The 24,800-nt window shown below is 48.1% G+C and overlaps 1 protein-coding gene across 1 annotated transcript; it reads right to left on the reverse strand.

Annotated features, from left to right (window-relative positions):
* Positions 1 to 657: 657 nt before the first annotated feature.
* Positions 658 to 24,361, reverse strand: LOC8052042. The gene is made up of 11 exons (XM_029995363.3): positions 24,012 to 24,361; positions 15,711 to 15,886; positions 12,429 to 12,551; positions 11,783 to 11,885; positions 11,075 to 11,195; positions 6,892 to 7,067; positions 6,396 to 6,475; positions 6,176 to 6,257; positions 3,146 to 3,232; positions 1,993 to 2,108; positions 658 to 931 (listed from the first exon to the last, which is right to left on the reverse strand). The coding sequence occupies exons 2-11, from the start codon at positions 15,876 to 15,878 to the stop codon at positions 791 to 793; spliced, it is 1,197 nt and encodes a 398-aa protein (XP_029851223.2). The 5' UTR covers positions 15,879 to 15,886; positions 24,012 to 24,361; the 3' UTR covers positions 658 to 790.
* Between the last annotated feature and the right edge of the window lie 439 nt (positions 24,362 to 24,800).

The raw sequence follows: 24,800 nt of genomic DNA on the forward strand, positions 1-24,800 counted from the left end.
CTCCAACATACATCGCTAAAATAGTATCGCAAATATTAAGTAAAAATATTGTTTTTTTTTTTTTGTGAAGTTATTGAATTTACATTTTTGGTCCTCGCTGTGTTTTTCAAACTTAAAATCTCTACTGACAACAACGAAAAAGTGACGTCAATGGAAGGCAGGGGTTCACTCTTTGAACCCTAGAACTTGTTCCCAACTGATTTGAAGCAGTTTCATGGTGTGAAATGAATGCTTTGGAAGCTCGCTCCAGTGGGGAACCAATGATTGGCATATTCTATAAACTGCAAGCCTGCCTGCCACTGACGGCACGGCACTGAAAAGTGAGGGTATATTTGAATGTTGGTTTTTGCATCATTCTCATTTGCCGATTTCGCAATAACTACTATTAATCTCGCGATACTAACAGCATACCGGAAAGGGTAAAGGCCGGGGAGTCAGAAAATATAGTTAGTTGAGGTAGCTCAAAAACCTTGCGGAGTACCCCTTTAACAGTGCGGGACTGCTCGGTGGCAGCGCCTCTGCTTCGCACGCAGCGGATCCAGGTTTGCCAACATAAACGACGAACACCCTCCATCAACAACTCGAGATTCTAATGGAATCTTGAGTTGCGCAGGTGTCTTCTCTTGGCATGGCTTCCCTTCTCTCGAATCATTGGGGTGGCTATAAAGTGCATTCTTTATTGCAGCTGCTTTCCGAGATACTTGCGAGGCTATCCGCTGACTAGGCTTAAGTTTTGCCTGGTGTCGGACGCGGAGCCACACGTCCGCCTTTGAGGGGAGGAGACGTCCAATCAGAGAGGCCGGCTCCTGTGGTCTCCGGCGTTGAGTCGGGGCCTGGGCAGGTCGCCAAACATCTCGGTGCCGTCGCAGACGCTCCTGGCCAGGGCCTCGATGTCTTCCCCAATCTTCTCGTGGTCCACGGCCCCAACCAACTGCAACGTCGCACTGTTTAGCACAGCACCCCGAGCAGTGGGATAGTCTGCACCATCCACGCCCGAAACAACCGCTCAAAATAACCGACAGCTGCACTGCGGGTGTAATGGTGCTATCACATACCTGAGGATGGAGTAGCAATGCGGTTAATTCTCATAATCACTGCGGATGCCACAGACGACCGCCACCAGATCTTGATGATCCGTGAAGTGGGTAAGCGCTGTGCAAGTTTCTAAAACCATCCATTAGGCGTAGCAACTGGATACTGCCAAAGTGGAATTTCGCATAACGCGAGCAATGTTTGAAAACAAGTCTATCAAGCAGACGACACGGGAGACTCCTTTCGTCGCGTCGTTACTGGCGGGATGCCGGGCGGCCGACTAAAAATCTCAACTTCCCTGGCCTCGTGCCAAGAGCGGAGAGAAGGGTTTTTCCCGTAGAGGCGGCGACAGGAGACGAGGTCCAAAATCTCTGCAAAGTGCTGCCCGCAAAGCTATCGCCTAAAGAAAAAAGGATGTTATTGGGAGAAGACTGCCAACGTGGCCACTTTCCAAAACACTCCTCTTTTCTTGTAAGAAGTCAGTATGGTAGTGTCATTGTGTTCCCCACCTGCAACTCATCCTCCCACCTGCACCTTCCTCTTGGACATCACTTGAGGATAAGGCGTGAAAAAAAGGAAGTCTGTCATTCTTTCTTTTTTTTCGTTTCTCCCGCAAAAAGAAAGAAGAGGGGTCGTTTGCCTTTCAACACCTGCGTGGTACTGCATAGAGGACACTTCCTCCGTTCCCTCTTTTACGGCGACTGGTCAGTCTATTGTTGGGGCATACATGGGGGCCTCTAGCTATGGTGCTTGGAAGGCATCTTCGACCGGTGCGTTCATATCCCAGTGGCAACGGACTATGCGACGAGAGCCGGTGTGTCGTGCAATGTCTCGATCCAGGCAGAAAAGTTCAACAAATGCGAGGATTGCCATCTGGCTGGTCGTCAAGTGGAGGGAGCACTTCTGGGGAGGCCGCAAACGCACCAGTCGAAGACTCCCGTACCCAGAGCGGCTTCCCACCTCGTCCAGGTCGTTCTGGGAGTCTCTGGGCGTCCTCCAGGTCGGCATGTCCACGGGCAGGGAGTAGGCACACTGCGTCTGTCCCGCTGGTTGGTACTCGTCGGCCATGCTGCTATCTGAAAGCGCCAGAAAACCTCCCTTTGAGCTCCCCCATGCACGCTCGTAATACATCGTCAAAATCAAAACGCTGTTCGTCGCCGTTCATGTTCTCCGAGAGATGGACGGGCAGATGTCGACGAGCTTATCATTACTGTCATAAAAGACTTTGCGCTGCCGCCCGGAGAATTGCGACATTTCTTTTTCAGCCGCACCGCCAATCGTAACTACGTCTGCCCTCTGCTCGAGCAAGTGTACCTTCTGCTCGAGGCGGTGCCTCGACTGCTCGTTCCTCGTACCCTCCCGCACCACCGCCTCGCTGCCCCGACGTTTTCGCTAAGGGTAAGAAACGCGGAGAATCTTTGGCGACACTGCGTGGATTCCGCTTCCCTGGGACGAGCCAATGCCAGGAGGTTTGGCAGCTGCCATTGTTGCGTGGTATGGTTGCTCCCGCGCTTCACATTTTAGTGCTGCGAGCCGAGCTATTGGTGGCTCTTAAAGGTTCACTACTCTCAATCCCTATTCGCGATGTCTAAGCTGTCGATGGGAAAAGATCTGGGCACTTTTGTCTGCTTTTTTTTTCTAGAATAAAAGTCCAAACACTACCGCTTGCGATGCCTCACAGGTCGGCCACCGGCTCGTCCCACACGCAGGTAGATATCGATAGCAATGCCTAGCCCAAACAGGGAGCCGCAAAAAAAAAAAGGTGGACGTAACATGGGCAATGAGGTTGGCAGCATCAGTTTGTTGGCAGCCGATGTTTCAAAGAGTGACATAGTCCTAGGAAAAGTGCTTACCAAGGCACCCAAAAACGTTTAAAACGCGGAAGTTGAAGCAAAAAGGCAAGCCCACGCTCGGTGTTATATGGCCGAGCAAAATCCTTGTAACGTAACGGTTTAGGATAATCTGTACAAAGCTCCCAATGAGAAGGGAAGCGATCCTGTTCGCCATGGAACTGGGCGGTGCTGGGGACGTTAGATTTTCAGGCAAATGCTCGCACGTAAAAACACTGGCTTTCGGATGCTCGAGGTAAATAAACGGAGAATGGAAGCCCCACCATCCGTGTCCAATTCCTCTTCGGAAGATGCGGGAGGAAATGGGGCAGAGTTGTCGTCGTCTTCGAAGCCATCCAAGTGAAAGATTTCTAGGTTGGGGGGAGAAAAAAGGACAGAGTTTGGCACGGACAGCTCGTGTGACAAAGTCCGGTTTAAAACAAAACTCGGAAATACCCAGAGGTGCATGGTAGAAAGCGAGTACCGTAGAATACCGCGCATCTGCCTATTCCACACTAAGCACCCATTCCCAAATTTGTAAGGCCCGCTTCAGACAGGGCAACTTTTCCAGCAATTTTGAGGTTGCTGGCGGGCTGTTCCCTAGCTTTCCCTAGATCGACGCAAATTGCTGAGATCGCGTCCGGCTCGAACAAGTGAGAAACTCGGAGCAATTCGAAGACGGTTGAAGTGGCTGCAGCCAATCAGAGATGCAATATTTTCTTGTGACACCCCTGTGGTGGTGATGATGACAGCTAAAGACTTAGTTCTGGTTTGGAATGGATCGTTTTCGGAAATAAACAGTTTCAGAAAAATGAGCTAGTATTCTCAACGCCGTCCAAAGAGAAAAAAACGCGTTTTTAGCGCGTAGCTGGGCGTCTAAATAGTGAAAGAAGAATCAAATTTAATGATGATGATGGCAAGTTGGAGCAATTCGGTTGCTGTGTGTGAACGCGGGCGGCCGGTGTTGCTGGTGTTGCGACGTCAAGTTGCTGGGTGAAATTGCTCCGTCTGAAGCGGGCCTAAGTTCTGAGGAAATACACAGAGCACATTTATATGTAAAATTAATGACCGGAGAATAAATTTTGAGTGGGCACTTGCCCGTTATGTTGCGTTAGTAGGTAATAAAAATGCGGAACGAATTGCTGGGCATTTGTGTTGCACGTGAAACGTGTGGTTTCAGTCAGGTTCCTTTGGGATTGACGTCCATGTGCTCTTCGTCGGTTACTAGTTCAGCGACTGGCTGAACTCGTGGCATCTACACTCTATAGCAATTCCCGAAATAGAGAAACCAGCGCTAACCCCGATTTGGAACTCCTGGCACTCTTCGCTCCATAGTGGCAGATGTCTCTCCGACGACATCCAACCACCGTCGGGGGGTCTAGCGGTGGCACGTGAGTGATTGCGCAATTACCAGCCAATCGCGCGACATAATACCTGAACCAGCCAATTGGCGTTGAGCTAGGGAATGTGACGTCATCACCCGGCTCAGCTAATCTGCATCGAGTTAATCGGCGGGTTCACTTTTCGGCTTCACAAATTTCTTTTGGATCTCCCGTAATAAGGCAAAGCACGTGCGCCACAGATGTTAGCTAGGAGGAGACAGAGCGAATGGGCGCTACCTTATGTAGGTCTTGCGCAACGTCAATGAGGCGAGCGATCACGTGGCACCGCTCTCGCTGGCACATTTTGCCAGGAGCCCCATCCATCCAGAGCGGCCGTGCTACGCGGCTCAGAGGCTATTCGCAACTTCAATGCCCTATAGATGGCGGGGCAATACTTCCAAGATGGCGGAAGAGACGGGGATAGATTCTCCGGGATTTTCCTCGAGCCTGCTCGCCGATGCTGGTCACTGCGCTAAAAATACTTGATATGTGGGCAAATGAGAAGTGGTCAGGGCAGGAGCATATTACGGGTGACGGAGATGTTGATGCGCGTAAGGAAATTGAGCACGTTGATATTTAGAAGTTGCGGAAACCTCAACTTGTGAAGCAATGTAGAGGGCAAGCGCGTCCTGGATGCTGGCCATGTCACTGTTCCTGGCCAAATATCTTTGAGGGTGATGAAGATATTGCGGTGTTTCCGCTTCGCCTGGCAATCAGTGCTCTAAAACTTGAGCCATGCACAAAGACCGTGAAGCTCTGGAAGAGCAATGTTCGCAGTATTGATGTCTTTGTGTCATAGGCTCACAACTCGCTGCTCACCGTCGTGATTTTAGTGTATTGACACGTGATTGAACTGCACTAGGGTTATTAATAGTAAGTTTTAGGACAGCGTGACTGCAGGCCACCGTACGGTACAGCATTACAACCGGAAGTCTTAGAAACAATTTTCGGCGCACCCCAGGAGCCTCGCTCACGGTAGCCTGCGGTAACGCAATGCTAAGCCCATTCACGTCATTGGCGTGGGGTTTCATTTATTCCTCTACCAAAAAGAAGTGCCTACTTTAATATACCAGTACATTTGTGTACCATGGTATTTGAAACGTTGCAACCCGCCCCGCCAAAACTGCCCGTTCTAAGCGTTCATCACGAACGGCTAACACAGACGCGCTTAAAATGCTTTGAGCATCTTTTTGTTTGCCTTTGTAATTACAGGAAAGGAAGTATACGTATTCTGTCTTTTATGAAAGTGCTTTGAGCAAATGGTACAGTTTCTTGTAGCGGCCCTAAACGCGAACCCATTCCCGATGTGTATTGCTAACGTGCCATTGAGCGACCTGTGTTCTCCTACTTCGGGCAAAGAATACACTTTTCGTAGACTGTACATTAGAGCTCTACACTACAACGTATAGGGAGCGTCTGCCGTCACGTTAAGCGCAAATTGTGAGCTGGCAACCACGAGACCAAAAATCTGCAGCATACGCGAAATACGGTAAGTCCCTAATGAAATTAGACATCCCCTTTGTGGAATGCCGTTGCGAGGTGGAACACAAACATTTCTATTTTACCGCGCTCACTTTTTTTTTTAAAACTGCTTCGCGCACGAACACGCTGGCCAGAGGCACGCTGTAAGTGAAAGTGTTGTGAGCGATAGCTTAGGAAATGCAGCCGATGCGACTGCTGGATTGGCCCAAACATAATAAATCCGAGTTTTTCAGACCGACCATGTTCACGACACAGACTTGAAAACCGACCTTCCTCTTCGGTTTGAACGAGACCAACTGAGGGGCACACAATCAAACTACAGCGACCCACGATAAAATGAGGCGGGAAAGAAAACCACGGACGAGGGCAAGGGAGGCCCGCAAAGGCGTCGCAACTGGGGCAAAAGAAAAAAGAGACGTCCGGCGGTGCGAGTCCGAGGGTGTCACTCACGGCCGGTGTCCACGCTCTGGCTGAGGAGCAGTTGCGGACCCGGCCTGGCCGGACGTCGGACGCCTTGCCTCCGTGCTGTGCCCTGGAGAGACACGTGCATTTGTCAGGCCGACGGTAGACTACGGTATAAGAGACCGACGCTGGACAACGACCAAATGATCTCGAGTGATTGTTTGGGGCCACGTGCCACGGGCCAACCAAGAGCGTGCAATGCTCTCACCTTCTGGAAGGTAATTCCGGCGTCCCGGTTATTGTCTGTCGTCTTGGGGAGGCCGCCTCTGTTCTGGGTCGTGGCGACGGCTGTCAGAGAAACACACTTCCCTAGTACGTCTGCACCGGCATTTCAACTTCATTTTCCCTTACAAACTAGAGGTTCATTCAAAACGAGTGTTTACTAAGAGCTGTTTCTTGACAACAAATTAACTTTGTTAAAGGGGTGCTTTGCACTTTGAAGGCGGGAGCTAAGATATCGCCAAGTCAATACATACATTAACTGAGCATTCCTATGTCCCCAGACTGGGGATGTGCTAGCAACGAGGAGTCTCGCAAGGTTTGCGCACGTCCACCCAAACTGGACGAAGAGTCTATTTGCGGAGGGCGTTAGCAGATGCCGTAGAACAAAGCATTCCGGGGAGGTTTAATAAGTCTAGCACACGCCGAATGATGAGCCCATGCACGTGGGCAACAAGACAGAATGTGCGCATTGAGCAGCTCACCGTTGCTTCGCACAGTCGGGATCCTCTGAGTGACCTCTTCGTCCAGCGCCTCGGCCAGAGTATTCTTCAACTCGCGTCTGCTCGCCTGCGTGAGGAGCTCGCAGAGCGCATCGCGGTCCACGGCCGTGCGAGCCTTGAGTTGCTCCAGAGTGCGGGACTGCTGCTCTTGGAAGTGCCTGGTGAAGAACCGGAGAGGGACGCATTGGCAACCCCCCTTGAGGGACGGGCTTTTTTAAGTTTTTAGGCTAGATGACGCAACTATTGCCCGTTACGAAGGTAACAGCCATTAAAGGGATACTGAACCGAAGCTTAGATCTTGCAAAATAAGGTTGCAGAAGCATTGAACGTGACGCTACGAACTCCAAGACATCACTCATACGTCGACATCTCAAACGGATGGCCGCACTTTTAGAAAAGAAGGGCGCGACCAAGCGAGGTCTTTGACGTCATTGTCCTCCGGGAGCATTTGAGAATGAGGGGAAGCAGCCTTGCTTCTCTCTCCCTCGCTCAGTTTCACCAGCTTAACGGGTCGTAGCGAGGAGGAAGGGGAATGGGAATCATGACGTGACTTGTCTCATTGGCCGTGTTGAATCGCGCACTTCTTTTCCAGAAATACGGTGACCCGTTAAGAGATATCGCTAAATGAGTGATGTTTAGGGGTTTTGCAGCGTCCCGCTTATCCGTCCAGCTATGTTTTTTGAACTCGAAATTTTGGTTCAGTATCCCTTTAATGTCCATCCAGCATCCGGTAATCCTCTCCGATTCTGCTTGATTTCGAAAATATGTTCAGTGATTTTGGTTGCTTTTTTAAACGTAGTCCGAAGAGTTCCTGGAGGAGGGGAGTACTTCAGTCACTCAATCCTCAGATTTGTCAATACTTAGGGACATACACCTGTAGCTTCAGGCATTCATTCTGCAAAGTGCAGAGAACAACGCACAAAACTGATGATTTTCTTTTTCATAACAGAAGTGGTACATGATTACCTCCCAATCATGTAGCCTAGGTTGTAACAAATGCCAGTGAAAGCTGCTTTCAGTAATCTTGGTCCTCAAGTGCATTTTGGATAAAATGGTCCATTTGAAAATGTGCTTTTAAGTGAAACCTCGCAGAAAAAAACAGTTTGTGCAGGCAGCCAGTACAACTGCGAGCATCGTGCTTTGCTCTCAAGGAAAAAAAGAACCAAGCGCAGCCGACCAGTTGATGTTCTCCGTCTTGAAGGACTTTGATTTCTTTTATCTGTTGCGAGTGTGGCTTGGCCACTGCAGGGAGGATTTTGGAGTCTCGACTAGCAGCAAATGCTTCCGGGGCGGGCCTAGGATCGCCTCACCGCTTTTGGGCCACCAGAAATACCCACCGAAAAACTCGCCCGAGACCCAAGGCAATGGGGAGCGTTGCGCGTAGACGGACGCGCCAGTTCGTAGACTACGTCAATGGTCGGCACCCACGTGGACGAGTAGGCGGTTTCCGGTGACTCCGTCGGAGAATCTCTCGTAGGTTCGGACTGCTCGTCGCCTCTAGTGGACGGCCGGCCGGTTTTACGGCTGTGCGCAGGGCTGATGGCATGGGGACCGAAACGACCGTAGCAGAGACCCAGGTCTCATCCGAGCCGGCGCGAGGTGAAGTACCCATAAGCATAAAGCATGTGTTAGCAGAATCAGCCTCAGCTCATTCTCACATTTGCGTTAAGAAGGCCAAGAATTAGGGCTGCACAACTACTATAAACGGTAAATATGTAAGGATCAAATATGAATAGTTAGCTTTGCATTTAATTGCATTCTAATCATAACCTTAAAATACAAGCCTTCACCCTCATTGGTGTGAGACTGGTAGCAGCTGATAAAACCTGTTTGCTTTACCGACGTCTAACCCTTGGTTAGCTCAGTTGGTAGAGCGCTCCATTGGAAATGGAGAGGGCCCAGGTTCGATACCCGGACCAGGCAGATTTTTTCGGTTGCATACCAGTCACCTAGCCATGTTTGGAGATTTGTGTCTGTCCTTTGTCCCCCTTGTTCCCCTTCTCCAGGAATTATGTATTTTTGGCAATTTCAATTATTTTCTTGAAAAAAGGTCACTACCAGTTGTTTGTGTGACAACATTAGAGGTTGCATTTTTACATGCCATCTAGACATGTGCAGTTTTGAAGACTCCTAATTTTGTCAATTTGTATAATTTATCAGTTGCACCTTTTGCCTGCTTTCATGAACAGTTGACAGGTGACTACTAGTCAAGGTATAGTAGCTGTGTTACCAAATGCATTGTTTACACCAGGAATGCACAACATGCCACCCAAAGGCCGCATCCGGCTCGCGGGCACTTCCCGTGCAGCCTGCGAGACGGCAGCCAGTGCGATGATGCCAGATATTGAAAACCTGTCTGCCAGTTATTAAAAACCCGTATAGTTCCCAATAAACATTTGTTTGGCCCATTTTTGAGTTGTGCAGCCTTGGTTTACATGCTGCCTACCGTAAATTTCTGAGAGAACGCCTGCACCGAAGAGACCGTCCATCCTGCCTTTCCGGCTAAATATCTGTAACATGAAAATTTGGAAACATCGCCCACCCCTTGATACCTCTCGGACGTCACGCAATCTCTGACGGGAATCGCATCCGCCGTGCGATATGCTGTACCGGTACGTCTGAGAAGCGAGTTCATAGCGGGTTCCCGCGCTTTTATCTTCGATCTGCGAGCGCGATATCGGCTCCTGTAAAGCGCGAGTTGTTCCTGCGCGTATGTTGCATTCCGAAATGCGAATCCGCAGTATCCGTTCCTGTGACATGAGAGTTTGTACCGTATTCCCACGTTTTTGTCTGCAACCTGCGTGCGCGACATCGATTCCCGTAACACGCGAGTTGGTCCCGAGCGTATATTGCATCGTGAAATACAATTCTGCCGCATCTGCGATCTGCGGTACTCGTTCCTGTAAGACGCGAGTTCTTGGCAGGTTTCCGCGGGTCCTTCGCACGGTAAAACGCGAATCTGCTGTGTTGGCAACCTGCAACATCCTTTACTATGACACAGGAGTTAGTAGCGAAATCCCGCGTGTTTATCGCATCATGACACGCAAATTTCCGGTGTCTGCAATAAGAGTATCAGTTCCCGCATCACATGGTTTGTAACGGGTACCCCGGTGTTTATCATTAATTTTTAATAAAGTTTTGCTGTGGCATCCCCAAAGATAGCCCACCCCATGTTTTTCACCATTTATCTCTTTAGTTTAGGTGGCCATTCTTTCGGAAATTTATGGTAGTCGGGTAGTTTGAGTTACTTGAATTTGTTATAATTTTTGGCTTGGAAGGTAATATAGAAAGTATACTTGCATTTTTTTTGTTGTTATTTCTTAACGGTACGCAGATATTTGAAACATATTCAATATTCAAGTCTGTTTCTTTCTAAAATTCATATTCAATTTAGAAAATTTCAATATTCGCACACCCCTAATTTAGAGTAAAAGAAAATTAATCCAGCCCATAGTTTGACAATCTCTTTAAGGACTTCACTCTTCGTCCCTGGTTATTTTCGATCCTTCTATTTCATTTTGTGTAGAAGTTGAAGGTCCCCCTCCTTCTTCAGTCCCAAGACCTTTGGCGTGGTGAAAGACTCCTCTACCCATCCCAGGTTAGGGCTGCCCGTAGCTATCTTTCGATACCAGCAATGCAGACGAGGAGCAAAAAGCTCTTTTCAACTGTTGGAGCTGTTGTAGCAGAAAGGAGCAGCTTCTCACAAAACACGTCGAGCAGCTTGTCTTCTTGCACCAAAATTCGTAAACCCCAAAGGCTCGTAGAAATAAACAGTCGAGCGAGTGCCTTCACGGCTGCCCTTTATACGTAGATAACAACTATTCCAAGTATTCACTTCGAAATTATTCGACACCATTCGCTTCGAACTAAACAAACACTATTCGCATGAGTCTACTAAGAATCGCAACACTTCAAGATGGCCGCCGCAACAGCTTACGGTGCTCCCAGGGCTCTAAGTGCCCGCAGTGTGGTGTCCTTTCTTTGGCAAAACGAATGCCTCAGGGAGCTCGAGGGCCGAGCGCTCCACTACGGCCGACGGGCCGAAAAGGGCGGGCAGCCTCCTTGACGGCCTCCCACACGTGCTCGTTGCGCGTGCACGCCGGAGGATCGCAAGACGACCCCAGGGCCTCCGTTCTCACCCAGACGAGGACGGAAGGGGACCCACCTGATACGAGCTTCCATGGCCTCCATCTCTTGACGCACGAACCTGTTTGCAATCTCCTGAACCACCTTCAGGTTGGCATCCAGCTTCGAATCTTCCACCTGCAGCCTGGCACCCGAGACACCTGCGGCGTGCAACGTCCAAGAAGACGTCGGCTCTACGTTTCGCACGAGCGTAACTGGGCAAATGGCAAAAACTACGGCCCCGGCGAGATGGCTGGAGCGATTGAGCTGCCACGTGCTTTGGCCCGTCCGTCTGCTCGCGGAAGCCGTAGCATTTGCTCCCTGCCTTTGGCGCACTCCAAGTACAGTATGGCATAAACGAGCGAGCTGGCAATGAGATATTTTGGAGCTCCAAGTTAATACTATAAAGCTCCCTTTCGTATGACTGCTCCGCAACACATTCAAGATTTGCGTTACATTTAGCGCAAACAACATCTCAAAGAAGCCGACCTCCAGTAGAGCTTCTGATTCCGTGGTCAGCTCGTCTTCAAATGCAGCAGCGCCAAGGTTCAATTGCCAAGCTCTCCAGTTAGCCCCATTCATCGTCGACGAGACCGAGAACGGCACGAGCTTGGGCATGATTTGGATGCTAGTTCGGCCAAGGCAACTACTCGAGTCTTTTGGAATATGCAAGTCACAGCAAGCTACAAGGCACGGAGGCCGGGAGGACGGACGGTGATGCAGAGACAGCGCTCCAAGCATGACTTGCCTCTGCTGTTGTCGTCGTCGTCTCCAGGCTGCGGCAGCACAATCTTGAAGCAGGGCGAGTAGCGCTCCAGAGCTCGCAGTGTGTCCATCCTTTCCTGGCCGCTCTGTTTGGTGCCCAACAAACCCAAGAAGGCACGCTGAAGATCGGCAAGAACTTGCCAACAGGTCAACAGGCAGTGAGCGAAATGGGCAACTGGCTTTCTTGACTAACGCAACGGAGGTGGCTCAGTTAAATGGACGTGTTCGGCGTCAACAACCCCTGCGCTGTGGTGGAGCAGACGCTGCACTCGGGCATACTGACCGAGGTTAATAAAACCAATATTATGGCGAGCGAGGAAGATTTCCCGTAACGTGTAAAAGAAAAGTATCTCAGAGAGGAAAGAGCGAGAAAGTTGACAAGCGGTCGAAGGTTTTCAGGCAGCATCTGCACATGCCAATTTATGTAAAGGCAAAATATCGAGCTAGGATGCATTCCAAAATTAAAAGCCTTACTAGATCCAAAGTGGATGCAAGTTGATTTTTACTCTTAAAAGAAGCGAATGAAAAAAAGCAGCAAAAGTGCTTGGCAACGCACTAGTGGCCTCGCGCGCGACGAGAACTCGTCGGTTCTTGGCGGAAACCTTCGACGGCCTCTCAGCCCAGCTCACCTCGAGACCCGCATGGAGCAGCATTCTCCCGGAGGCCTCAGCGTAGACGTCCTGCCGGCAACCCCGGCAGGAGTGGACCGACCACTGGCCGACGTGGCGCACGGTGCTCAGGAACGGGTGCTTCTGCACAGAGTGGCACCCTCCCGTTCGCCCATCGCTCGGAGCATCAAACCCCCGTCGGCCTCGCCGTTTCTGGCACCGCCCGAACAGAGAGCAACGAGTAAAGGCCGGATCGGAGCTTGACTCCGCTCAAGCGCAGTCCCTCGTAACACGCCGCAACATGGCCACCATTCTGGCGCAGTGCTGGAACACTTCTAACCTGTGTATATGTACGGCCGAATGGAAAATGGGAAACAAACGTAAAACCAAACGATTCATGAGGTGAACTTGTGCCTACAAACTCAAGGCGTCGAGCGGAGGCACGTGGTTTAGAGGAGCTCGTTTTAATGAATGCCGTCTTGCCGATCCGAGTTTATAGAATCCCTTTATAGAGAAACCCAGTTTAGAGAAATTGGCACTGAGCCTGTTTTTTGCGAATTCAGCCGCCGCAATGCGGCGTGTATGGATGGGTCAGGTGAGTTAACACTTTTGTGATGAACTGGGAACGCAGCGGGGGATGGGTTAACACGCACCCCAGTTAAACATACCATCAACGGGTCTGATGTGGCACGAGTCCGAACATACACCTATCTGGGGTTCCTGTTAGACGACCGCGTCTCCTGGCGCCCCGCGGTGAAGACAACCATCATAAGGTGTCGCCGGCATCTCAATGCCATGAGAATGATTATGGGCAGTCGGTGGGGAACACCCCAGGCCATGATGATGATGCAGCTCTATAGAGGGCTCATCCTCTCACGTCTACAATACGCCTTGCCGCTGGCCCGCACCAACAGCACCCAATCCTCGGCTATAGAGACTCTTCAACGAGTCGCAATTCGTTTGTGCTTGGGCTTACCAAGATACTCCCCAAATACCCCAACGTTAGTGGAAGCCAGGGTCAATCTCGTTGAAAATCACGGCAGGGAGCTGACACTTTGGCACATAGCGAGACAGTCATCTTGTCAATCAACAGGTCCACTCCTAAAGCGTTTTCATCAGCGCCCACTCTCGCACCTCGGACAACTGGCAGCACAATTCAGAGCACTCGTTGGTGACCCAGACATCATCTACATGACACCACCACCATACGCTCCACCACTAAACATCAATGAGTCTGTTCCCGCTCTCAAAAGTAAACGGAACACAGCCCAACCTGTAGTCCGGAGCCTTGTTGAAGACCACATGGAAACGACCTTCGCTGGTTGGCTGCGGGTATATACCGATGGCTCTGTGCTTCATAGCCGTAAGTCGTCTACTGCTGCCATGTGTATCCCAGAGCTCAACATGACCGAGTCCAGGAAGCTAAGTTTTTATACTACGTCGACAACTGCCGAACTTGTGGCACTTTGGCTTGCCCTTGACTCACTTAGCAACCTCCCTCAATGTGGCAAAGCGTTAATCCTCACAGACTCTAGGATGGCGCTGCAACAGCTAGATCGTCTTGAAGACGCACCGCAATACGCTTGATTCGTCGCGCACGTAGCGAGAAGCCTACGAGCAAAGGGCTGGCAATTAACCTTTCAGTGGTTGCCTTCGCACACTGGCATCTCGGGCAACGAGGCCGCTGACCAACTCGCTGCAGCGGCTCATCACCTTGATGTCCCAGTGGTAACAATAGCTAAAATACACGAAGCCAAACTACTTATACATCAAGATATAATCCTTAATCACCCGGACCCACGGGTTTCTGGCGGAAAACCTCCTGTACGTGTCCCACCGAAGCTACAACGAGCCAGCGCCTCCTTGCTGCACAGGCTACGCACCGGATGTGCCTTCACGGCGAAAGCCCTCCACCGCATAAACTCTGCCGTCGACCCCCTCTGCCCAACCTGCAATGTTCCTGAGGACTTCGACCACCTCCTCTGGGACTGCACGGCGTTAACGAAAGAGAGAAGATCCCTCATCGACGGCCTGCAGTGCGCCGGCGTCGCACATGCCACTACAGAGGAAATTCTTTTTCCCCCGGGTCCGGCCGGGACCGCTTCTAAAACATTTGCACGTCTCCTCACATTTTTAGAAGACACAGAATTATTCGATCGCCTATAAACCACAAGTACCCGACCTTAACTGCAGAGTGCCAACAAGTGACAGTCATCCACCCCTTCCCTTGTTTTATCTCTCTCTCTCTCTCTTCCTTTTCTTTTAATCTGTCTCTCCTCTAACCCATTCCTCATCCCTGAACTGACTCGCCCCCATTTTTAGGAGTGGCCAACTGTTCAGGTTTTCCTTTCCAATAAAACGCTTACTACTACTGCGCGAAGTATGAAAGCCTTTTTTAAACAGAGTCCCCTTTTCGATACACAGCATTTCTCTAAACTGAGGCTCCTGTTTCTCTAAACCGTGCTTCGATAAAACGGGCCCGTTCTCAAAAATTTGCTTCGACGAAATGGCATTCGAGCAACCGTAGCAAACCCAGCGTCGAGCATCACGCATCAGCAACAGAAGGGCGACCGACCCAAGGCGGTACGTTACCGCCGCTTTTATACACGCAGTACGTCGGGGAACATTTCGAATCGGAATACACGACAAAGGCCGAGAATGTGCCAGAACTTTACACGAGCGTACAGACTATACTCCGTTTCACCTTATGTTGTACCGCAGCGAAGGCTGGAAGCGAGAGCTCATAGCGTTGACAGCTGCCTTTACTGCACGAGAGCTTGTGCCGCCGAGATCTGCCCCAGAGCAAGGAGATCGCGCTTACAGCCTTTCTTGCGGTACAGCATAAGGTGAAACAGAGTATAGCTTCGTTCGATTTACCTACACTTTCTGCACTGGTGCAGAAAAGTGTACGGCAGTGTACTTCCTGTACTCAGATACGACCAGAAGTACACCACCCTACACGTTTCTGCACCAGAGCAAATAAATCGAACGAAGCAACCAATAAAAGAAGTGAGCCAAACAGGTCCCGTTCCTCCACGTGTGGAGCCAACTGCGCCACGGGTGCGTTAACATTTCTTACGCATCATTCTTTCATTGTGGACTCGAACTAATTCTGACAAAGTCGTAAACAGCGCGTAGGTTCGACCTCCCAAGTAAGGTAGAGTTCCACATAGTTCCAGGCGATGCCAGCACGTTCTCTCGTCGCGAGCAGTTACGAGAGGCGGAGTACGCTAGGACGCAGACGTGCCAACGAACCTCTATTGGCTCCGCTGTTTCCGACGACGCAGAAAGCGAGTTGCTCACCTGCGAGATGCCTCCGATGCCCAGCTTGACCCTGGCCACGGCGGAGGCGAAGAAGCGGTCCATCCGCTCCTCCTCGGACAGGTCCAGGTGTCTGGGGTCGCACGCCTCCACGCGGGACTCCTGGCAGTGCACGCTCCAGTTGAGACACTGGCACGCCAGCACTGCCATGACAGCCGCTGCGGAGGTTCTTCGGCTTCAGCAAGGAGGTTGCACCGCCGCGACAAATGAGGCAGCTAGCCTTAATGTGGTCAAAACCAATCTTGGGCAGGAACTGGTCACCAGTAAGGCATTACCGGTAACTAGTTACTTTCCTTCAGTAACTCGTTATTGCCTAATGAAAATAACTTGTAATTGTAACAGGGTTACCATTTTTCGAAAGTAACTATAAAGAGTATCGTCGTTTCAATTACTTCTCAGATTTATGCGAGAAAATGTTGCAAACATGACCACCAAATCGTCTCGCAACTCATGAGAGAGTCCCAGGTCCTGATACGGAAAGGGCGCAGCAAAAACTGCTGCAAAAACAATCTAAAGCGCAAAAAAATAAAATTGTAAACGAAATTTTGGGTGACCCTACTAGACAAGCTGGTCCCGCCAACTGGGAGGATGGGGGCATTTGTGTCCGTAGCCGCCGTGTATGGTACATTACCCATAGCACACACAAATGTAGCAAAGCGCAGCATCTCTCAAGCGTTCCTCTTTTCTTCGTCCGGCGAAGGGAACGAGTGCTTTTCACATAGGAGCTTTTGGTGATTGTCACCCCAAATGCCCGCAGGCTTATGGCACAATTGATTTTTCGAACCTTGTCTTTTTGCTGCCAAGCAAACGTTTCCTTCCCCTTTAATTTGAATTGTTCAACTCCCAAACGCACTCTAGCGGGGTCTTGACTTTAGGCCCATTTGCTCCCCCTTCTCTTCTTTCTGCAACCTAATTACCGGCCTTGCCTACCGTCACCCACTTGTCCCCCTTTGCCCTGCTTCTCCAGTACCGTCACTTGAGAGGGAGTATTTGCACGAATAGTCTGTATCACTCTGCTCGTTTGTGCGTTCTCTTGCAATTCAAAGACCGTCCTTAAGCCGGGACAAGGGGCACTTGGCATCAGTTGATTTATTGCGTAGGACGTGGTATCGAGGCTGCAGGGCAAAATCAAAACAACCGAAATGGCGGCGACTAAGCTGTTTTGTGACTGTAAACTGAGGAAATCACGCAAATTATGTCTGAAATATCGAGCCATAAGCTTTATGGCGTCCGAAATTTATAGCCGAGGTCTAGACGCGCGCAGTTATATTTGTGAATAACTTATGGTGGTTCTTTATAAATCCTCAGCAGGTATCTGCTAGCTTTAAAATTTTGAAGAACTAAAGTCACCTGTAATTTTGCCAAAGAAGAAACTCTAAATGCTTTATTATATGATTTACCCCAATTACTGTCTTAAATTATGATCCTGTTCAGGGGGCTATTTATGGTAAAAATTGAAATAGAAAGAACCAAATATGTTATTATTGATTCTTGGTAAAATCTTAGTTTCTCAAAAAATCAGATTCACCACCGCAAACAACCTAATGTCTTATGAAAAATCTATGCTAATTTAAAAACATTATAAGGAAGGTTTCTTTTAAACGTTTTCTACTATTTGTTTGTAAAGTAACAACGAAGTAACGACGTTACTTTAGCAAAGTAACTGTAACAAGCTACTCTTCCAATTTTGTAACTGTAACTGTAGCAGGGTTACTTTCTCTCCCTGAGTAACCGTAACACTGTTGCTTGCTAACAGTAACGTGTCCATGACTGGTCAAGACCTTGCATTGTATTGTATGAAACACAATAGAAGCCTTCTTGCAGTGATGGAACCGGAATTTGACCTTGTAGCAGGTTCTTTAGCAGGCAAAATATTGGTTTGCAGTAACTACTGATACCTTTGGAGCAGGTGCCAACACCTATTAGCACACTCGAAAATGAAGAATTAATTGCATCTCTAAATGAGTTCACCTATGATAGTGATCGAGGGTTCCTTTTTGATACTGTACCATATTACTTATTACCTTTTTGTAATAAGAATAGTTAGGGTGCAAAAGGACCCTTCTTTTTAGAAAGAGGCCCTGGTCAGAGTAGGTTCCATTTACAATGAGTATTAAAAATGGTCGAAAAATCAAACGTAGCGCAACACTTCGGTCAGGGTAAAGCCTCTCTCTCCTTCCACTTTAACACTCGGCGGTTAAGCCCATAAATAGAATTTCCCTGAAATGCCAGCAAGAACCAGCATATTTGCTAATGCATCTATTAATAAAAAATTGCCCCCCAAGTTTCATGAACCCCTCACACTCAAGACTCTAATATCATAGACTGCAGAAACAACCATTTACAAATATTATGAAAGACTACACTTGCGCTTTAAAGGTGACACTGCTCTTTAGCGGTGTTGGAATCAGAGTTAAGTCAAAGTTTACTGCTCTTTCAATCGACAGCTGCCCGGGTGCTACGTGACCGTTAATGAAAATAAAGACCGATGTTCTCTTTATTCCTCTCCTTTTGCTCAACTACTTTTTTTTTTTAAAACTACTTTTTTTTTTTAATCAGAGATTAACTTACACTTAAGACAAAGAAGGACGACCCCCAATAACCCTGAGCCTAATCTGCGTGCCTATTGGGCCAGACCAGGTGCTCCCCCGGGCCAGCCGCAGCTCCTAGCACTCCGGTGCAAAGCGGTGAAGCTCGACACACGCACGCTGGTGAGGGGACCCCGGCTAGACCAGTCAAGTGCGGGGAATGTCCCATGACTTTACGCTTTAGTATGCCTGTTTGTGGTTGCAGATGTATTAGAGCACGGCTTTTAGGCGCCCGTTCCCGGCTTGAGCAGCGTCAACGTAACCGCGATCCTTCCCCCCCCCCCCCCCCTCCCCGAGGACCTCGGGTTCCTTCGGGAGGACCTTGGGTTCCCTTGGGACGACCTCAGGAAGACTTCAGGTTCCTTCGGGAGTACCTCGGGTACCTTCGATGACCTCGGGGAAGGGGGGGAATCACGTGACCCCCCCCCCCCCCCCCCCCGAGGTCACATGACCCCACCCCCTCAGAACCCTTCCCTCCTCCTTAAGAGCTGCGCTCTAATTCGGCATTACGGGGAGTTGTAAACAGCTTTCTCTTTTTAGCCTATGACTGAGCCTTGACCTGGGATGAAACAAACCATACGGTGAGTAGACATGCATGAAATACATATTTGTACCATTTTCTTTTATTCCTTCTACTTCTCCAAACATTAATCAACCAATAATAAACATATCTAATATTTTTGCGCTAAGCCCATCTCGGCACAGGCGTGGCGCAATGTTTAGCAAAAATGGCATTTTGGCGCAAGATGTAGAAGACTTCCGTTCATGGCACAATTGGCACAGTGCTTCTATCATTGCTTCTTGGCTTATGTGGGAATCAAGCTGTAAACTGTAAAAATAAATAATAACAAATAAATTGTGTCGTATAGTAAATCTCAAATTTCGTTTTCTGCGAGGCATAATCCCTTTAAAGCAGCTGTGACAAAGAGTCATACATTACAATTAATGGTACAACTTATGGCGGTAATTCAGAAACTGACGAGCTCGATAAACAATTCTTTAGGGTGCATTGGTGCGCAGTACAAACAGATAATTTAATTTTGTTAAAAATGATAATTTTATAATTTGGAATATATTATGATATTACAATTTATTTGATTCCTGGGATGCTGAAGGACAATGACAACATCTCTGTCCAAGTGACAAGAAGGAAAAAGGAACTCTTTGGATGGATGGATGTTAGTAGAATGTGCGATAAAAATGTATAACATATTCCATCGACTTTTCCTTTTTAAGCGGGAGTTAATAATGCAGGAATCGATTCTGTTGCTATGTGTAGTATACTGAGTCAATCATATCTCTCACTGTAGACTGCTCTCGTCCACAAATAAATAAAGCCCTCTGATAACATCCCCACTCTAGCAAGCGGTCACATTCTTTTTCCTGCTTTATCTCATACACACAAATCAGCGCTGATAAGACAAACTACACCTTGCCTTTGCAATCCTGATATCTGAATCCATCACCACAACATGGGATGGGGTTCCCAATTTTCCCGCCAAAATATTATACCAACACAAAGAAAGAGTAACATGCAACGTACAACTCTAAGCTTTACCCCGGAGAAATTTATCAACAGGATTGGGTAATAATTAAGCTAACGGCAGAATGTCAAGGAAGTCAAGATTGTCAGAATGTCAGGGAGCATGTAGTGCATCGTTTCATCCAATTCTTCCCGTTGTAATTGTTTTTTGGCGCTTTTCGAATCAAGGATATCTGGTCCACGAGTTCAATTATAGATTTGCCAAATCCACACGAAATACACAAACTGACCTGTCACAACTAAGGCACCGACAGCAGGTTTTGGGCATCAGTTTTTACACTCTATACTACAAAGTAATGTGTCTTAGAGGTAAAGGCAAACTTAGAAATACAGACATGGTTTGGACAAAAACTAATAAAGACTTAAATATATTTGTTATTTACTGCTAGGGGATTAGCTCTCTCTCATTGCTGGATGCACTGCAGGTACTTGGTTTTGCCTCATGCGGAGTGGTGTGGCACTCAGTTGGTCGAACGACGTTTTAGCAAACGAAGTCCTGCCCCCGGCTTTTCATCGAAAGACACTTCAGCAAAAGGTTGGTTGCTGCGAAGCGTCATGTACGGTTGGGCCAGGTGGGCTAACATTTTCATAATGAGCCGCCGCAGACAGTCGCTGCGAACGACGGGGAGCGGGTGGGTAACATGCGCCCCGGTGATGCGTCATTCGCTAAAACGTCAATTCGCTCCAATGAGTGCTGTTCGCAAAAACATGATTCGCTCATCTGATGTAAACCCTGCAGTGTGAGTTAGGCACATCAAATGTAAGTCTGTGTAATTGTTGCCTATTGTTTCGTTTGTTACAACATGTTTATTGTATACTATATTTTGGGCCTTGAAACACCGTCCTATGACACCTTCCAAGAGAACGTAATAATATCTGTAACTAAATAAATGAAAAAAATACCGATATGTAAAGAGGTCTAAACCTAGCTTGATTGTTTCTACTGAGTGTAAAACTGGGATGTCAAAATTTATTTGTGTACCTACAGGGTGTGGCTGGAAGGACATTTGGCACGCCTCGCAAAATTCCAATTCCAAAAGTACATACCTGGAATGCAAACGTCATTTCGCAAAAAGATTTTTTTTTTAAAGCTAAACTCGGGGCTCGTGAAATTAAAAAAAAAAAAAACTCAAACGGCGGTAGTGCTTTTTCTGTGTCTGGCCTGCTCTTCGTCTGCATGCTAGTTTGCAAGCTCGCTCCCAGGAGGCGAGGTGAGCGCAAAAACACTGAGAACGTCATAGGAGAGGCTGGCAACAAGCGGGATAACTGCAATAAATAAATATTTAAACGAAATGTACAAACAATGATGCAGTTTCAGTTCGCATTTACAAACAAGCAAACTTTTCTGTTCGATAATACATAAATTCTAACGCAGACAAATGTTTGCATAATTTTTTCGTCCGCTATCCATTTGTGCATCTCCGCTGGTCCTGGAGCGTGTCTCCAACTGGTGCGCATCCTATCCCACGCACACATCAAAAGTGTTCCCCAAGTGGCAACAAATGACGTCACACAAGCCGAAGTGTCCTGCAGTCAGATGCCGCCATCGTGGCGAAAAGCATGAGCAAACGCGATTGTCGGCCAAGCTTCCGTGGACTGTCACACTGGAGTGCAAGCTGCAGAAGAACTGGCGTCTGCCGATGCTGCTGGGACACCGCCCGGCCGGCAACAGTGTGACACTTGTACGATGCCATCAGGCAGACATCGAGGGACCACTTTTTTGGACGAGGCAAACACACCAGTCGGAGATGCGTTCAAGGCAGCATACTGTGCGGGGCGCGGAAGGGACATATGAAGAGCAAATGGATAACAGACGATAAAATGAAACAAACATTTGTCTGCATTAGAATGAATTTTTTTATCAAACGAAAAAGTTTACTTGCTTATGGGTACAAACTGAAACTGCATCACCTTCGTATATTTCGTTAAAATCATTGTTTACAGCAGTTTTCCTGCTCGTCGGCAGCTTCTCCTACGACATTCTAGGCGTTTTTGCACTCACCGTGCCACCTGGGAGTGAGTTTGCAAACCTGTATGCAGACGAAGAGCAGGCTGGTACTCTAGTAACATAGGCAACGTTACTAGAGTACCTTAGTTGTGGAACTCTTGCAGAGGGGGGATAAGTAACTCACTTCAGTCCACCTCCTGTCGTTTGAAGCGCCATCTAGATTTTCGTTTCAAAATTATGTGTTCCATAGGTTACGGCGGAACACCATCTAGACGCTGCGAGCTGGATAAGAATAAGGTGCAAGCGAGCTGGACAAGAATAACGATAATAATCCCTGGAGAAGGAAAACGAGGGGACAAAGGACACACACAAATTCAACTAGCTGTGTTTGGAGATTTGTGTTCGTCCTTTGCTCCCCCTGTTCACCTTCTCTAGGGATTATTATCGTTGTACGCATTCCATAGAACACAAGGCGCTTCACATAACAGCTGCTGGCGCATCGAATGACAGGAACCGAGCCATGGTGGAAGAGACTGCTCGTGTAAGCGGCATCTACTAGTTGTTCCGTAACTGAACTAATCTAGTAACATAGGACATAGGAAAAATACTGCCGCCATTTGAACGTTATTTCTTAAATTTCACCAGCTCCGAGTGTAGTTCTAAAAAAAAATTTACCTAAATCTTTTTGCGAAACAACATTCGTGTTCCGGGCACGTAGGTTTGGAACTTGAATTTTCTGAGGCTGGCCAAATGTCCTTGTGGCCACAGCCTCCTTTCAGGTATTACAGTGTCCCCACCAACACTCAGCCATGAGCAAGGGACCCAATCGGCCCCGAAATGTCGTACTACTTGCTTAAAGTTTGTAATTTTTGTCTGAGGGGCAATCTTGTAGAATAGCGACAAAAGAAGAATAGATCTTGTCTGATCACCTAAACTCAATCTTTCTCCATGGTCACCAATGCACCAATGAAAAACCTGGTACACCAAGAAGAGATAGTTGCGAAAAATTAAGAAAAAAGAGCAACTGACTCGAGGAAAAAAATAATTACCTTTAGACTACACTTTTTTTTTTTTCCTTCACATCATATGACAGGAGGAGCTTGAATAGTTGATAAAATGTTGTGCTAAAATGATTTGCCCCATACTGCTGGAAATGAAACTAGACAAACATTCATACACTGGACGAGTTTCACACAATTTGCTGGAGGTAATTATTCCTTCGTACTATCCAACTGCACTGTCAGTTGAGTATTAAAAATTTTCCAGATGATGTATTTTTAATTGTTTTAGGCTAGATATTCCAGAGAGTTTTGGTTGGTTTCGGATGTAAACATCTAAAATTTAGATGTCAGTTCTAAATCTTTCTCCAGATATTTATTGCGAAGCTGTTTTGCACAGGAGCACGCACACAGAGTTGAAGAGGTCTTTGCCTAGGCAGGAACAGGAAGGAACACGGCAGACGATAGCTGGGAACATTTCTTCGCTCTAACTTTTCTTTAGTCTTAGGTGAGAAGAAAACCACCCTCCTGTAGTTTTACGACTTTTGGTGTGATCGATATTTTTAATGATTAATAGCCAGTGCATTTTCAGTTTATATCTTAAAAGGGGAAAAACTGAAAGGACCTTATGCAGAGAAAAACACAAATAAAAACACCGGCTGTTGTTGTTGTTGTTTTTTTTTGTAAATTGTTCGGCCACTCTGTTTATGCACGATGTCAACGCTCGCGTTCCACCAGAATCTGACAACGGAGACGCCAGAGCAAGGGCGTGCCAAAGAAAACGAGTAATAAAAGTTGTCCGATCGAAAGGCAAGAGCCCACGCTTTGCAGAAAAGCCAGCCGAAGATGCCGCCAATGAGCCCGGGCGTCGCTAAACGCCGCTGTTGCTGTGCGCCACAAAAGCACCGCCGCACTCCGACATGACCGGTGAAAACGCATCTACACAGCCGTAGAGATCTTCCCCGCCACCCCGCCAAATGTACACGAACGAAAAGCGCAGTTAGGATCGTGTGATCACCAGGCAGTTGGACGAAAATGCACTCAGACGCTTCGAAAGAAACCGAACAAAAACAACGCACCTGCCTTCCGTCACATTTCGCCGGAGACCCGTGCGGTTGATCGCCGACGGAGACACATGGCAGGCTCGAGCAGCTTGCCGTACCAACTGGTAAGAACTAACCCGACTCATCCCACTCCAAAACTCACCTCAGCTTGTTGACGGAAGTGAAGGATGAGGTTAATGAGGAACACCACGGGTTCGCCGAAGTGGCCGGGGGAGGCGAGGTACAGCGCTTGGCCACTCGATTCACGCTTGCAACGGCGTTGACATCACACTCCAGCTCGATGCAGCGATATTTTGAAAAAGGTAGAATGTTTACTAATGCCGACCTCCAGTATCACGTGACTTGCATCGCAACACCAGTGGTGCTACGACGCTGGTGTGATGCTTGGCGAGACAACGAGGGACAAGTCGGACAAACACGACGGACCGACGGACCCACGGACGCCACAGCTGTAGCCCCCAAATTTTCCCAACACCAGGTGTGCCACTACTCGTAATAAAGCATAACGTACTCGAGTGGCGCTGCATACTGTTTTTTTTTTTTAAGTAAGTAAATCTAGTAAATCAATAGGGTAAAATTTGACGAATAGGGAGAACGCTTGCGCCACCTAGCCATTGTTTTTAAATTCAGCAGTCGATATTTTTTTTTTGTTCTTGTTAAAAGCAATGTCTTTAGCATAGAGTTATTACAATAAACGCTAGAGGCTCAGCTGGCGCTAGTGTCTATGGGACTTCCGGTTGCAAATTGAAGCAGACAGCATGCAGTCTAGATTTCCAGCCTCCCTGTGTATTCCTATGGGAAAACGCGCATGAATTTTGTCTCTTCGCCGAAAAATAACGTGAATAACTTTTGTCATTTCGGTTGTACCGGATAGTATGTACCTTTATTGATATTGTGAAAGTGTAATTGCTTTAGTTACAGCATTTTTTCT

The sequence above is a fragment of the Ixodes scapularis genome, unplaced genomic scaffold, assembly GCF_016920785.2.
Source record: "Ixodes scapularis isolate PalLabHiFi unplaced genomic scaffold, ASM1692078v2 PGA_scaffold7__128_contigs__length_106722199, whole genome shotgun sequence".
Lineage (NCBI taxonomy): Eukaryota > Metazoa > Arthropoda > Arachnida > Ixodida > Ixodidae > Ixodes > Ixodes scapularis.